Source organism: Desmodus rotundus, chromosome 12, assembly GCF_022682495.2.
Source record: "Desmodus rotundus isolate HL8 chromosome 12, HLdesRot8A.1, whole genome shotgun sequence".
In the NCBI taxonomy this organism is placed as follows: Eukaryota; Metazoa; Chordata; class Mammalia; order Chiroptera; family Phyllostomidae; genus Desmodus; species Desmodus rotundus.
The window spans coordinates 25,077,400-25,089,734 of NC_071398.1; the positions used below are offsets into that span (position 1 = coordinate 25,077,400).

Sequence of the window (12,335 nt, forward strand, 5' to 3'; positions counted from 1 at the left end):
TCACTTAAATTCTCTGAGCCTCAGTTTCCTTGTGAAGGGATCAGAGCAGGAAATTTCTGTGATTCTCCTTAGTTCTAACAATAATAAACAAATGCCGTGATTTTATAGCATGCATACCAGTTTATACATGACTTCCATTGTTATTAGCTTGTCTAATGCTTACCACAACCCTGTGAGTGACATATTACGATCCTCGTATCACAGACAAGCAAATCAGACAGGGTCAGGGAGCTTCTATGATTTGTTTCATTGACACACTCCTAAGTAAGGGGATGGAACATGAACCAACAGGACTTGATCTGAATCCTGGGCCTTCTCTGTAATACCCCTCCCTTGACTCAATCAGAGATCACCTTGGTACTTGCTGTGTGTTTGACCCATTCCCAGGTCCTTTCAGTTTTAACTTGATAACAGCTCTTGAATCTTCCCTATTCCTGTCTTCATGTCTATCCTAGAACATGTGTGCCAGACATTCTCCATTTTCCCTACAGCCCAGTCTCCATCAACTTCTGTTGCTCTGCACTAGGACACTGGTCTCTGTAGACTGCATCATTCAATGGGAAGCATTGGCTGGAGTTTGGGGGTGAGAGGAGAGAGGTCCCACCTGACTTGAGGCCTGAGTTCCAGGGGGGCAGACACATAGAGGCACTGCTCTTCCTGGTTCTCCAGCTCCTGGCCCCTCCAGATGGCCAGGTGCAGGGTGACTGCAGAACCGGGTGGTGGCAGGCAGGATGGAGGAACCACCAGCTCTGCCTGGTCTTTGTGGAGCAGCTTCCTCTCAATATAGTCGCTCCACTGAGCCCAGCAACAGCCTGAGAAAGAGACAGGCAAACACTATCCATCCAGGAACTCTGAACTTTACACCTGTGACTATCATCTGGTTTGGAGTTTTTAGAAGAAAAGGATCATGGATAAGAAAATGGGCTTCAAACAGATTTTGATTCTTTAAAAAAGTTTCACTTTCAGGTTGCAGGAATGGTGCTGCAGAGGGAGAGTTCTGGGAAAATGACCCACACTTCCCCTAGACTCTGAGCAAACCTGCAAGACATGTCAGCTTGTTTTGCATGAGTGACTTGCATGGTTGAGCAGGCAGGCAGGTAACAGGAGAGGTGCCTGCCTGGGAGAATGTCCAGGGCAGCTTCTTGTCACTGGTGTCATTCTCACTCCACGTGGAAGTGATTGTCCTCAGCTGTATGTCCCTGTGGGGTACATGGGGGACCTGGGGAGCTGTCCCTTCATCTGGGAGGCTGCAGTGTCATCTCCAGCTTTATGAAACCAGCTTGGTAGGTCTCTATATCCTTTGCCCTTCAACTCTGTTGATTGATGTTTATCTACTGCTGTCAATATGAGAGTCATTCCCAGGACGTGTCCAGGGGTCAGAGCACCAGCTCAGTCACCTGAACTCTGTATTTGTATCCTTTACTAATTCAGATAACAAGAACTAATATTCAGAAGGACGTTCTGACCACTTAGCAATTAATATCAAAGCCTTCAAATTTTGTATGACTCTGACCCAGCTATTCCATTTCTAGGAATTTACTTATGAAAGTAAGTAACCATAGGTTCAAATAAAAATTGAACTATAAAAGTGTTCACTACGATGTTTATAAAGGCAAATAATTTGAAATGACCAAAATGTCCAAAAAGAGGGTACTGGGAAATAAATGACCCTGCATCAACTTGGCAGTCTATTATGCAGTTATTGGGAATAGCAAGATGGAGAAAAAGATACCAGGGCATTAAAAAATACAGCATATATCGTTCCATGAGAAAAAGGTAGTGAAAGTAATATGTACGGTATGAATGACATTCATTTTCTTTCTAAAAGAGTGTGTGTGTAGCTAGGATATACCCTTATGAAAAGGACAGCCATTTCTTAAAAATGAGCACTTATGCTACAATTTTGGTTTGTCAGAAAACACCTCATCACTTTCTCCTCCTAGGCTCTTCCCTGTGGTAAAACAAGGGCGTGGGGGTGAAAGGAGGGATCCACTTAAGAGGCATCAGTGCCTCTTAATGACATTGATTTTATCAATGACATTGTCTGTAGTGATAATACAAAAAGCAGACTGAATTCAGGGTTGTTATAGTTCTTAAATTCTCTACAGATGATGCATTTCCTTGTTGCCTGCCTTCAGGGCCACCCCCACCTTGGTTTGCCACTGCTACGTCCCACTTCCATTGGAATTTGCAATCTCTGGCATATACAAGGTACACAAAATATCAGGCATGAGTATGCCTCTGTGAAGGGTGGGAAAAAGAACAGCAAAGCTAACTGCTAAACATCACTCCATGGTAAGATAGGACAGTTCCAGAACTCTGATGCCACCTACCACATGACCACTGGAAGCGTAAATCCTCATCACTATCTGGCCAGCCCAGAGTCATGGTTGTGAAAGGATCCCCGCACCGACCACGTTCCACGTATACCTCCGCAGCCACTTTATCTCTGCAGGAAAAGCAGGTGGTTTGTCAGAGACCTGTCCACAGTTGGCACCCCACCCTCTACCTCAGCACTGTCTGGGCCAAGGTGTGGAATGGAGACAGACCCTGTCCGATCTGCCCAGCTCCCCTCAGGACAGATCACTGAGTATGTGACGTTAGTTGGAATGTGGGCTCAGTGCTAAGGGTCCACCATGTGTTCAACTGCGCTATCGAAGCCTGCTCTAGGCCAGACCCTGTGCTTGATGCCTAGACCAACAGGAATGTAGACCTGGCCTCTGTCCTTACAGTTATGGGGTTGGCCAAAAAGTTCGTTTGGTTTTTTCCATGCCATGGCTCTAGTAGCACTTAGCTGTTTTTTAACGTCATTTGAAACAATTTTGTTAGACTATATTGTGACAGCTCTCATATTAGCGTGCATTAAAAAAACTTATCAAGACTGGTGAATTTTTGTGTAGCCATTTTAATATTGAAGATGGAAGAAAATATACATTTTTAGCATATTATGATTTATTGTTCAAGAAAGGTAAAAATGCAACTGAAATACAAAAAAGATGTGCAGTGTATGAAGAAGGTGCTATGACTGATCAAACATGTCAAAAGCAGTTTGTGAAATTTTGCGCTGGAGATTTCTCTCTGGATGATGCCCCATGGTCGTGTAGACCAGTTGAAGTTGGTAGTGAGCAAATTGAGACATTAATCTGAGAACAATCAGTGTTATACCTATACAGGAGATAGCCAACATACTTAAAATATCTAAATCAATAGAGTTATTCATGAAAATGAAAAATGTGTCTTTTATTTTATCAAAAAAATACCCTACAGACTTTTTGGCCAACCCAATAGTAGGGAAGATGGGCAAGGAAACCAATGATTAAAAAAACAGAGTGCTGACCTGGCTGGGTAGCTCAGTTGGTTAGTGTTTCCTGATATGCCAAGTTTGTGGGTTTGATTTCCGGTCAGGGCACATACAGGATACAACCAATGAATACATAAATAAATGTGTAGCAGTGGGGAATTGGAACCCACCCCACCATTCTTTTGACATTGTTTCTGTAAATGCCTACTCTGACTAATTTGCAGCTTGTAGATAAACAGCATGTTTATGTAGGAATCCAAGGAACTAACTTCAAAAGATACAAACTCCAGCCTTCAGGCATTCCAGCTCTGGGAGATTTACTGGCCTTCAACCGTGGAGCCAGGAGGACGTGAAGCCGGGATGACGAAACCGGGATGACGCACTCTGGACCATCACTGTCTAATCAGAATGGACTGTGCTGCTCTGCACGTAGAGAATTTTTCAACCCCCTCTCTTGATCTCTTTGTTCTGTTCCCCTCTCCCTCCTTATAGAAATCTCTGCTTACTCTGAGAGGTGGAAATGGGCTTTGAGACATGAGTCCCCCATCCTCTAGATGGCCAGCGTCTGAATAAATAAACCACTTTCCCTTTACATCAGAACTTGTCTCTCGAGTATTGGCTTTCAAAGAAGCAGGCAGTTGGACCTGTGCTTGGTTGTAAGTGGAGTGACAAACTGATGTTTCTCTCTATCTCAAATTAAAATTTAAAAAATTAAAAAGTAAAAAACCCCCCCAAACAGAGTGCTAAGTACCGCAGGAGAGGGGGCCCAGGAGATTATGAGAATGTAGGAGAGGGGGCAACAGGATAAGAATGTAGGCCTTGGGGCCAGCCAGATCGCAGACTGGATCATTGGCCCTGGGACCTCTGGCCCGTATCTGAGCCTCACGGGGCTTCTGTTCCTCCGAGGGTTTGATAGCATCTGACTCCTGGGATTGCTGTGGATCAAATGAGATAAACTAGTGATGTACTTCCTCTTGTGTCTGGTGCTGAGGAGGGCGCCAAGATGCTACCTCTACAAAGCAGAGAGCTGGCATCAGGGCAAGCTTCCCCAGAGGACAGGACCCCAGAGCTGTTGTGAAGTTGGAGGAGTGAAAGTGAGCAGGGCAACAGTGAAGACCATGTGGATTCTAGGAAGAGGGATAAGCCAGCATACAGTGTGGTCCTGGAGTCAGTTCTGGTAGGACCAGTTAAACAGCTCATGCCCAGAGGGTTGACCTGGAATAACATGAGGCTGCAGCAGCATTCAACCCCCACTGGTCTCCCATGGCCTGATAATAAAACCCAAGTCCTCTTGCCTTGGCACATTAGACCCTGACCCCATGTGGTCTGACTTCTGTCCATCTCTCTGTAATCTAGATCCTCCCCCCTCCACATAGGCCTCAGAGCCCTCTACGCCATGCACCCAGAAAGCTGCTGTGTTGCTTCCCAGCATGGCTGATTGTTTTATCTTCAAGTCCCCACTTAAATGTCACCTCTTCAGAGTCCTTGTGTGCTAGACCACCCTCTGTTAGTTGCTGTCATTAAACCCTATTGGTTCTAGTTGGACACATCAGAATTCCTAATTATATGCTCATTTGTTTGTTAGTCTCACCCAGTAAGTTTCACTGAGGGTAGGGGTCATGTCCGTTTATTCACCTTTGTATCCCCAGCCCCTAATACAAGCCTTGAACATTGTAAATGCACAGTAAGTCTTTGTGATGGAATAAATGCAAGCATGAGCAATGTCAACAGCAAAGAGTTGAAGACATACAGAGTTGGCCATAAAAACTGAAGAACCTAGGCCTATTTTCTAACATAAGTATTAAAGAAATAAACTTCCCTCTGAGGACTGCCTTAGCCACATCCCACAAATTTAGATAGGTTGTACTGTCATTATCACTTAAGACTATTTTATTTTTATTTAGTTATTTTTTATTATTGATTTTAGAGACAGAGGAAGGGGAGAGAGACATTGATGTGAGAGGGAGACATCGACTGGTTGCCTCCTGTACGTGTCCCGACTGGGGATCAAACCCACAACCGTTTGGTGTACAGGACAACATTCCAACCAAATGAGCTACTTCGCCAGGGCAGAAATATTTTAAAGTTTTCCTTGTGATTTTTTTCTTTTATCCATTGATATATTTTAGAAGTGTGCTATTTAATTTCCAAGATGGCTAAAAGATATGTACCCATCCTAGATATCTTATTGTTGATTTTTATCATAGAGAACATGCTTTGTTTAATTTCATTCCATCCGGGTCTCTTTTCCAGCAGAAGAAATATTGGAGATTCCTAGTACACTGAAAAACCAGAACCAAGAAGTAAAACAGAGTGTGCTTGGATATCTTTTCCTTGTGAGGTTAAGTGTTTTAATAAAATACTCACATTCTTTTCCTCAGCATTTGTTCCAGATGGTTCTTAGAGACTGGAAGGAGCTGCGAACACAGTGGGAATGGGTGTCACACTTTGGTGGTATTTATTAAGTTGCCAAAGGATGGAGTCCGAAGGTATGCTGAAGGGCCCGGGGCATCTGCCTGTCTTTGGAAATGGTTTAGGGGAACATGGCAAACATTCAGATCACAGGGAAATGGTCAAAAGCAAAACCATTGTATTCACTACTGGGTTAAAGACACCTCTTTAGAAATAAAGAAAGAGGCAGCTGCCAATGCAGATAAGACACAAGATTTAGAGTCAGACAAGCAGCTGTGTGCTCTTAGTGTTTAACTACCAGTCAAGGAGGTTGGGGTGGGGAGCCCTGATTTGTATTTGCAATGTTTGCTAATTTCTATGGTGTTCAGGACTGGGCAAAAATAGGTTTATAATTGTGAGTATGCAAACAGAGTTAATAAAGCCATTGTAATAATCATAACCCACGTCTTTTTCCGTACTAACAACTGTAAACCTACTTTGCCTGCATCTGTATTCCCACAAAAGCTACCACGCTGACGTCACTGAATGTAGAGTATGAAGAGATGGGGATAACCAGCTCTGGCGAGCTGGCCGCACCTGGTCTCGGCACCCCGAGGTGTGTTTCCAGATCCTTTATTGACCTCTTCCTGGCTGTGTGAACCTGGGCAGGTTAGTTATTCTTTCTGAGTCTTAGCTTCCTCATCCATAAAAATCACTGAAAGCAATCCCTATTTCTCAAGGCTCCAGAAGGACTGAATGCTGTGTTCTATGTACTGTTGCTTTGTAATCTGTATATCTGTAAAGAGTGTTAAGTTTAAAAAATGGAAAGGGTACATTTAATTGATATGCCGTGAAGATACTGAAATGTGAATATGATTAATGTCTAATTAAAGTGTAGTGATTAAGATAGGGACTTAGGGTTATTCCATGTGATTCATGAGGCTCCAGTGACTTGGATCTTTTAAGATCTGGGTACTACTGATCTTTGGAAAATTCTTTCACAGTGAAATCTCATTCAGACAGCTATAGCTTCAAGGGTTTGTAAAATTATACAAAGCAAAATAAGATGTGAAACACAGAGGACTTTCTTAACCTTAACTAGGTAGATGGTCCAATAACCCTGAATGAGGAAATCAAGAAAAATAGTTGTTATCTCTGATCTTGCCATGAATTAGCTGAGTGACCTTTGCAAAGTCAATTAACTTCTCTGGGCCTCAAGTTCCATATGTAGAAAAGGATATCTGGTGACTTTTCCCCTATCCATACTCCCTTCTTTTGGTAACAGCACCTACGGGTGATATTTTCTCTGGGGAACCATCCCTCCCTCACTTTCAGTCCTTGATTTGGGTGAAGCCATCTCTACATCATGTCCCAGGGTAGACATGTGGTCCTTGTCTGCCCAAACCGAGTACCACTGCCCCCTGGTCTCATTAGTGTGTCCACAAGGGAACATGAACTATACTTGGACCAGTGAGAGGCAGCCTCAGGACTTCTGCTGGAAATATCATCTAAGAAGTGCTCATTCTCCTCTGGGCTGAAGGACTGAAGCCTGGGGCCATCTTGCTACTGCTTGGGAAGAGGGAATCAGGATGAAGTGACATAGGACCAAGAGATAGAGGCAGATTCCTGAAGACATTCAGTGGCTGGATCCAACTACACCTAACCCTGGACTTTTCACTTCCTGAGTTGACAAAAATTTCCTTTTGACTTGAGCCCATTTGAGCTGCTTGAGTCCCTTGCTACTCAAAGAGTCCTGGCACACACATTCAAGGTGACCGTCAAGCTCTGTTGGCTGCCCACTCCACAGATATTACCCATCCCTGCTTCTTGGCTGCCGGAATCTACGTTCTCCCACAGAGCTGAAAATGCTGCATATCTGCTTCGCAGCATCCCTTACAGCCGGGGCACATGACCCTACCCTGGTCAATGGTATCTAAGGAGAAGATTGCTGAGGACTAGCAGGAAAGATTTTTCAGTAATAAAAACAGGTGCACAGGAGGAAATGGTTCTCTGCTGCTGGATAATGCTGGGTTGACATGTGATGTCTGGAACTGTAGCAGCCCTCCTGATTGCAGGAGAAGCAAGCCTAAGGATGAAGCAAAATCTCTGAGGATGGTACAGCAGAACAATAAATTGATCCTGAGTCCTTGCTGCTGACACCAAACCACTGAAAGAACCCTACTTATCTCCTAATTTTTTTGTATATTAGATAATAAAGCCTTGAACCTGAAGCCACTGAGGTTGGGCTTTCTGCTACTTGCAGCCTAAAGCATCAGAACTAATACAAACTCAGATTTTTAGAATTCTGTATCAACAGCTGAATATTTTACTGCATACACTGTTGCCTCTTTAGAGTAACCAGAGAATTCTTAATGTCCATAGAGCAAGTACTGTTTTGAAGAGCTCCTCACTAAATCCCAAACAAGTACACCTGGACTCCTGGTCACAAGTTTTATACCCCCTTGCAGAAAGCCCTTGCCTGCAACAGTGAGGCTTCCATGTCCAAACTCAAGTTTGAGAAGGCATTCCTCACCAGCACGGTGACCCAAGAGGTGCCTGCAATGCAAAAGGTGAAAAATTATGAAGGTTGTAATAAACTGATTAATTCGTTCTGAGACAGCTCTCCCAGCTTGTGCCTCTCTAGTCCCCTGATGGCAGCAACCAAATTTTTCATCATCTGAGCATTTAGTGAATCCCTGTTTTATGCCAGGCATGGTGCAAGCCTCTGGGGACACAGAAATGAATGAAACATGGTTCTTGTCCTCAGGGCCTTATGGCTTAATAGACTGGCAAGACAGTGCCAAGCCATGGTAGGAATCAGCATGGGGGTATTGTGCGCACGAGGTGGGTGGGTGGGTGGTCACTTTAACTTCAGGGCACAAAGAAATGGTTTATGGGGTGGGGCAGGGGCTAGAGCAGAAGTTTGAAGGAGGAGTAGTGCTCGTCAGTGAGATTAGAGAGGAGAGTGTAGCTGAGGGGAAGACCTGACAGGATTTTAGAAAGGGTAGAGAGGGTGGAGAGGGGAGAGGAGGAGTTTTAAGGTTTGTTTGTAGAGAGCACTAACACATGTATATCCCACCCGTCCTCACTTGTGGAGAAGCGTGGTAGGTGCTACCTTCTTCTCAAGCCCAGAGAGGTTACCAGAGGGGACCCTTGGAAAGCTGAATGTGTGTTCTTTGAGGCTGGGAAACCCTATGGGCAGGCTCCTTACTCAGGCCCTTGCAGGAATGGCCTATGACATGGGGTAGAGCAAGAGGGAGACAGGGAGGGAGTTAAGGGTTGTATTTCTGCATTTGGGAAATAATGTGATAAGCTGGTAGCAGGCCAAGGAATAGGGAAGAATTTTCTGTGGACCAAATGTTTCCCTTGAGGAGAGAGGGCGCTGAAGAAGGTAGTGAGAATGAGGAGAGCAGAGAATGACCCTGTTGGTGGTCCAGAAGCAGCAGCAGTGGGGAGGGTGTGACCAACTGAAGGACAGGTAACACCCAGCCCTGGAACCCAGGGACACAGCAGAGGGCCTTGAAAGCCCAGAGGCAGCTGCAAATATATGCTGGGCCCTGAGAACTAGGTCGGCCATGGCTGGGCCAGCACCAGCAAGTGAGAGCCTTCCTGCGCTACTTGGTTCCTTAACCTTCTCCTCATCCCCCTCGCCACAGGACGCATCCAAATGTTTTCTTTTGGGGACAAAAAGACTGCTTACCTTTTAAGAGTAAGCCATAAAGTCATGCGGCATGCTGAAATTTTATCTATTATGCCCCAGTGAATCATTTTTGCAGGAGACAAAAATTATTTTGCATTTGAGCTATAGCATATGTGTTATGTATATTGTTCATCGTCACTTCATTTCATTCTGGCTTCTTCCTGTTCCAAACCGGACCTTTGGCATCTGGCGAAGTTCTCCTTCATAAATCTATCATCTTTTCTGCCATCTCTTTCGCCGGACCCCTTGCTGAGGGCACTGTAGCCCCACACCTGCATAGTATTTACCCTCTTTCTTGCACACCTCTGAGATCCAGGGCGTGGGATCCTGGGGACAGGGTCCTGGGTGCGCTGGAGACCTGCCCCTCTTCACATTCCTGCCTGCTGACCTCACCACACTGCCCTCAGGGACTCTGTTCTTTTCAGATTAAATGCAAATGTATGCTGTGTTCTCCTCCCCTGGCTGGTGCCAGCCAGTCTGTCCCCAAGCCAGTCAGTTGCCTTATCTCCATTCCAGCCAGGATCCTGACAGAATCTCTTGTCCCGCCCTCTTCTCTTTCTATCCTTCAGTTTTCACCTCTCTCTCCCCCAAGGGCATGGACTGCAGTTTCCCAAACTAGAAATGATGGCAGAAATCGGAATGCCCCTGCCTTCCTTCAGTGCTTCTCAGTAGGGTGATTTTGCACCCCAGGGGACAGTTGGCACTGTCTGGAGACATTTTTGGTTGTCATGACTTAGGAGGCTGGTGCTACTGGCATCTAAAGGGTAGAAGCCAGAGATGCTGCTAAGCATCCTGTAATGCACAGGACAGCCCCGCAACAAAGAGTGATCCAGTCCCAAATTTGGACTTGCCAGAGTTGAGAACCCCAGTGACAATAAGCTCCATGAAGGCAGACAATATCTGTCTCTGCCTTATTTTGTGACTCAGGTTGGATGCTCTTAACCATGTTTGTGTCCAGAACACCCTGAAAACTGGCTGGCAGGACCCTGGGGTCTAAGTTGAGAAGGGAAGAAGAAGAAGGTTTGGAAAGGGAGCCACCAACTCCAAGTGCCTTCAAGAGGAACTGTCACATGGTAAATCCCAGATGGCCATCCAAGGCTCTTTTCCTTATGGGAGAAGGATGCATTGAGTCCTGTTACCTCAAAGGTCAACTCTTCCGGGATGCCATGAGCCACCGAGACATTGACCAGTAGGTCCTGTCCAAGCTCCAAGCAGTCAGAAGCCAGGAGACCCGCACCCCTGACAGAGGCTCCAGGAAGTGCACTGTGATGTTTGTGGAAGGTGCAGAGGTGATGATGTTGCTGGTGGCTCGGATCACCAGATTGTGCATCCATTGCTGGGCTGCTCTGTCCAGGGTCAGATTATAGGGGAGCAGGCCCCACTCTGTGGTGGACTCAGCCAGGGTTGTGTTATCTGACAGCACCGTGTAAGTCACCCCTGTTTCTAGGTGGGGTAAGAAACATGTAAGAATGTTGGTGATAACCATGCAGTTGATTATACTGAGATAGTTCAGACCCAAGCTCTGAAGACAGATCCTGGATATAGACATGGATATGGATATACCTATAAAGATATAAGTTAGAATATACCCTGACCCTGAGTATTAACAGTGATTGTCTCTGAGTATTCGGGTCCTCTCGGCTCATTTGAATATTCTAATTATACTATGCATGTGTTACCAGTAAACTTAAAAGTTTGTAGTAAAAATATTAGAACATTTCATTGACAGAGATATTTTTGTGGGGAGGAAGCCTAAAAAGGAAACATCGCTTAAGGGTATGGCTGATGTTTATGTGTCTCACGTCTTGTTTCAAGCAGGAACAAGACCTGAAGCTATTTCCTTCTACTTCCACAGCTAGCTGCCTGCCTGAAACCATGCCCAACAGAACTGTGTGTTCACTTCACGATGGTGCTCCCTTACGGGTTGGGGTTAGTTGTCCTAACTGAGTGCTAAATATTGTGGTTGACTCTTAAAATATGATATAAACCAACGAATTGGGATTCTTTCCAACAGAAATTAAGCTAGTGTGTTTCTTGTCTGAGTGATGATGGGGATGATAAACACAATGATGAGGATGATAATGTAAGTCCGAGAGAGGGCAGGAATCCTGACTTTCAGGTTTACTGCTGCCTTCCCACATCTGGCACACAGTGTGCACTCAGTAGTACTTACAGAATGAGTGAATACCTGAAGGATTATTTTAAGTCTCTCCAGGAACACGCAGTCACCATCTTCAGCCAACAAGCACACTAGACAGAGAGCAGCCCCAAGTACTGTATTCAAGGCCCAGTTAGAGCTCCTACAAGTCACTGCTCTGAATGAGGCTTCAGGTGGTGTGAGGTCCTGTGAGGTCATGCCCTCACTCTGCAGCTCTGTGCCACACAGTTTACATTAACAAACCTCTCTCTAGATCTCAAACTGGGCCTGTGCCTTGAGGAAAGATGCTACTTTGGGTGATGATGGGTCTTAGTTGGGAGGGTCTCTACTGAAAGGAGGGGTGGAATTCAAAATATTTAACAACTGAAACTGCATGGACACCAACTAACTAGAATGGATGTTCTGATAATCAGAATAGATGCTGTGACCAATCAGAATGGACACTGTGACCAATCAGAATGGATGCTGTGACCAGTCAGAATGGAACTGTGACCAATCAGAATGGACATTGTGACCAATAAGAAATGTTACTATGACCAATCAGAATGGACACTTTGACTAATCAAAATGGATATGATGAACAATTAGAATGGCATCTGTGACCAATCAGAAAAGAAACTGAAACCAATGAGAATGGACACCAGCCACAATATCTGCTACGGATGTAGCAGTGTGTGCAGCTGAATATCAGCCCTAACTTGGGGCAACACAATGTGCCAAGTTGGTCGGTGCTGGCTGCACCCAGCTGGTAGCATGTCCAGTCCTGTTCAAATCCCCCCCTCCCC

General features: G+C 45.2%; 1 protein-coding gene across 1 annotated transcript in view; it reads right to left on the reverse strand.

The window, feature by feature from the left end:
• Positions 1-12,335, reverse strand: part of LOC112300587 (polycystin-1-like protein 2) — an 83,059-nt gene that overhangs the window by 49,329 nt on the left and 21,395 nt on the right. The window contains 6 exon segments of the mRNA XM_071219944.1: positions 605-812; positions 2,334-2,447; positions 5,665-5,747; positions 8,179-8,248; positions 10,444-10,614; positions 10,617-10,835. Of these exon segments, the coding sequence (XP_071076045.1) occupies positions 605-812; positions 2,334-2,447; positions 5,665-5,747; positions 8,179-8,248; positions 10,444-10,614; positions 10,617-10,835 (865 nt within the window).